This window comes from Daucus carota, chromosome 3, assembly GCF_001625215.2.
Source record: "Daucus carota subsp. sativus chromosome 3, DH1 v3.0, whole genome shotgun sequence".
Classification (NCBI taxonomy): Eukaryota; Viridiplantae; Streptophyta; class Magnoliopsida; order Apiales; family Apiaceae; genus Daucus; species Daucus carota.
The window spans coordinates 38,924,626-38,928,194 of NC_030383.2; the positions used below are offsets into that span (position 1 = coordinate 38,924,626).

At 42.2% G+C, this 3,569-nt stretch overlaps 1 protein-coding gene across 1 annotated transcript; it reads right to left on the minus strand.

The window, feature by feature from the left end:
- Window positions 1–1,080: 1,080 nt before the first annotated feature.
- LOC135151528 (uncharacterized) lies at window positions 1,081–3,272 on the minus strand. Its single transcript, XM_064090026.1, has 6 exons — window positions 3,177–3,272; window positions 2,940–3,088; window positions 2,408–2,471; window positions 2,225–2,304; window positions 1,621–2,137; window positions 1,081–1,500 (listed from the first exon to the last, which is right to left on the minus strand). The coding sequence occupies exons 1-6, from the start codon at window positions 3,270–3,272 to the stop codon at window positions 1,081–1,083; spliced, it is 1,326 nt and encodes a 441-aa protein (XP_063946096.1).
- Between the last annotated feature and the right edge of the window lie 297 nt (window positions 3,273–3,569).

Consider the following 3,569-nt stretch of genomic DNA (forward strand, 5'->3'; position numbering starts at 1 on the left):
ATAATAGCCATATGCAAGCAACGAGATTTCTTCGAAGTCCTATAATACTATTTGAGAATCTCAGCAATTTTCTTTAGTCTCCTTTCTATAATGCACTTGTTTTATCTTGATTTTGACTTGGTTAAGTGCTGGGATTCTTGCCTCTTTAATGCCGGCTATTACAATAAGGCCTACTTCAATGCAATTGTATGTTGAAGTAGTCTCTTTTATGAATGACTTTCTTATTACTTGCAATCCTTTTGGCTTTCTCTCCTTCTGGTCCCTATAGTTAGTCTATAAAGAGGATTGGTTTATATATATATTTCTTTACTTAGTTATTAGAGGCAACGCGAGAGTCAACTATATGAAATAGTATTAAATTCATTTCTTTGTCAAATAGTAATGTAGGTGAGCAGTTGTGCGTTTTCATTAGTTGTACCTTTCTCAATAATTGGTTGTAAGTATTACTTTTGTCAGAGGATAATTCCTTTTTATAAGATATACCAGACCTTTTGATTTTTGTCTTCTAATAGATACATGCTTGTTTATAGCTGATAGTATCTAACCAAAGGATTTCCCTTTGGTTCGATACTATCATAGTAATTTTTCTCTCTAGTTTCTTTCAACACCTTGCTCTGATGGTTTTATTTCAGGTTTTCTTCCTTCCTTCTTTTCTTTGGTATCTTTCTTACTTTCATTCTCTATACTTCTTTGTTCATATTGTTCTTTCTCACATCCTAGTTTCTTTGATCTTTTGCTTTTGGCGCCTCTTGGTGTAATCTTCTCTTTTCTTCTCTTCTTGTTGTGTTCACGCTTCTGGTTTTCTCTATTTGTTTTCTTCTTTTTTCTCTTTTCTTTCTCGTTTTATCCTCCCTCGTGTTTTGCGTGTCTTTTGTTTTTTGCATATTCAGGCTCTGAAGTGTCACTGCCTAAGTGTCCGGAGACATCTATGCGTGTCAGTGGAAACGTAGGTGCCCCGAACACGTAGGATGGGCTACCAAATGACGGCACCGGGGCCTGTAGTGGAGGTGTGGTGTACTGATCGGCCAGGAATGACATGTCAGGACGATAAGCATCTCGATCTAAAAACTGGTATGACTCTTACAGTGGAGGAGGAACAGGTGTGTGCCCACCAGCAGCAGAGGTGTCCTCGTCATCCTCTAAATTAACCACAAAACAACCTTCACCGCCTACGTAGTCATCCCCTACAGTATCAGTTGGCACGTCCGGCCAACGGGGCCATTCCCCCGCCCTTGAAGGACCTGGTGTATCCCTATCTGGTGAAGTAGAGGTGCCAACAAGGTGCGACCAGCCTCCCATACCTGAGCTACTACTGGCCACATGAGTGTAGTAAGTGCCAGGCTCCGGCTCAACTGCTGTGACAGGACGCCGACCTCTGCGTCTGGGAGGGCCTCGGTGACCCCTGACACGAGCAATCAACCCCTGTAGAAGACTCTGTGCCCGATTAAGATCGGGGGCAGCAGGGTCACTGGCAGAGTCCACCTCTAGAAGCTGCTCCTCCTGTTACCAAACATGCAAAGAAAAGTCAGGCCGAGAATACATTCTTAATTACATAACATATGCAATAGAACGAAAGTAATTGTGGAAGATAGTAAAAAGCTTAATAAGAAGGTTGTTTACCAATGACTGTGTGGTGCCCTGTGTCCCCTGAAAAGCATCTGCCGTGGTCCAGAATCTTGGGTTAACCATGTATCTACGTGTAACCCCGAGGTACCAAGGCATGTATGCGGGAGAGCAACCATTGCCCGGCATGAGTGGAGGAGATGTCATAGATCGGTGAAGGGACGTATCCCACAAACGAGTGTATGTCTCCTGGGCGCCCTCCCAGTTAATGGACTCGTTGACGACGTTGTGCAACTCCTGATGATTCCTACGTGGGGAGGATGTGGGTATGTCCTGAACGAACCCAAACTGCCTCGTCACCCTGTCAGTATAACACCACTCGACATATGCCATGTACATCAAAGGGGTGGGAGCTGTCCACTGTAAGTACAATGTCTGATCGCGCTGAAACTCATCATCTAAAGCTGCATACGGCCTCCACAAAAACTGTTCCACATCCATGTTATCCAACTCGTACCGGGTGATACGACTCTGAGAGTGCGGCACCTGAGTACGGGTAACGGAGGCCACCCACCTACAACAAAATGTTTAGATTAAGGAAGAGAAGTAGTGCATGTGCAATAATTGAATGCGTTTATGAGAAGAGTAGCATATTACATACCTAAGAGCAAGTGGGTAAGTAAACTGGGGTTGAGACCTGTGTCGTGGAGCTATCGTAGGGAACCGCTCGTATATCCACACCTGGTATCAAAGTACATATATGTGCACATCAAGTTGTATGGGAAGACAATTTGTTAAAACTAAATGACAGTAATGGGATTAAAGAGGTTACTTTCATGCGTACCTGAAGTAATGTGGCATACCCATTGAAGTCGGTTTTGACTCCCCTGCTCGCATCACACATCTTCCTGGTATAGGTAGGAAAGAACAGCACTGCCTCAACTATAACCACCCAGGGTCTCCAGGTCATCTAGTAACCGAAGAAGGCTTAGCTGCATATAGTTCCCGCTGCCACTGGGAAACAACGATCCGATCACACAGAGTAGGTGTGCCCTGATGTGAAAGATAAACTGCGCACCAAAATCCTCAGCCAACTCGTCCAACCGGTAACATCTGCCAAAGTGTGTAATCAACCACTGGATCTTCAAGTTGTCCTTCCTCAAATCATCGTCCCCAGGAGATAGTCCAAGTAAATCCCGTACCAAAGCCACCCTCGGGGCTGGAGTGGAGGTGTACCCGTGCAGGATAAGTGGTCGGCTAGTGGTCCGTAAGCCGAGAATGTGATGAACATCCTCCAGTGTGATGGTGGCCTCTCCAAACAATAGGTGGAAAGTGTGCGTCTCTGGACGCCACCTCTCGATGAAGGCTGTGATCACCCCCTATCATGCCTAACCTTCCCCAACCTAAAAATCCATACAAAACCCGCGGTCATGATGGAAGTCACTATCGAGTGATGCGGCCAGTTATTTTTAACTGTCTTCCAATATTCATCGAAGTTGGCCCTCACTCTCAAATCCTCCGGTGCCTGGCACAATTAAAATGCAAAATGTGTGAGCAGTTTATCATAAAGCAGACATTTTATTTTAATAAATAGCAATAAGTCAGGTCATTACCTCTCTCCTGTTCCACACCGCCTCGGACATGTGATCGTTCTGCAATGTCAACAAGTTGCCATTGACAGGGCCCGGACCGTAAACTGCGGGATCCATCTGCGCCAACAAATAAATTTCAATATTATATTTACCTATTAATTCAAAAATTATATTATATATTAATTCGAATATTATATTTATATATTTATTCGAATATGTTAAAAGTGATTTATTTCGATATATTTATATTTTTTGATATTTTAATTCAAATAGAATATTTATATATGTTAATATTCTTTTATGAATATTATATTCATATTTTAATAATTATATATTAAAATATTATATGTTTATATTATATGTTAATATTTTAATATATTATATCCAATATAAATATTTATATATATTATACTC

Excerpts from the sequence above, each read along its gene's own strand:
- LOC135151528 (XM_064090026.1), bottom strand. The coding sequence starts at position 3,272 with ATGGATCCCGCAGTTTACGGTCCGGGCCCTGTCAATGGCAACTTGTTG. Across the intron at positions 2,472-2,939 it reads AAGGTTAGGCATGATAGGGG|GAAGATGTGTGATGCGAGCA; the intron begins GTGATCACAGCC and ends TACCTATACCAG. Across the intron at positions 2,138-2,224 it reads ACTTACCCACTTGCTCTTAG|GTGGGTGGCCTCCGTTACCC; the intron begins GTATGTAATATG and ends ATTTTGTTGTAG.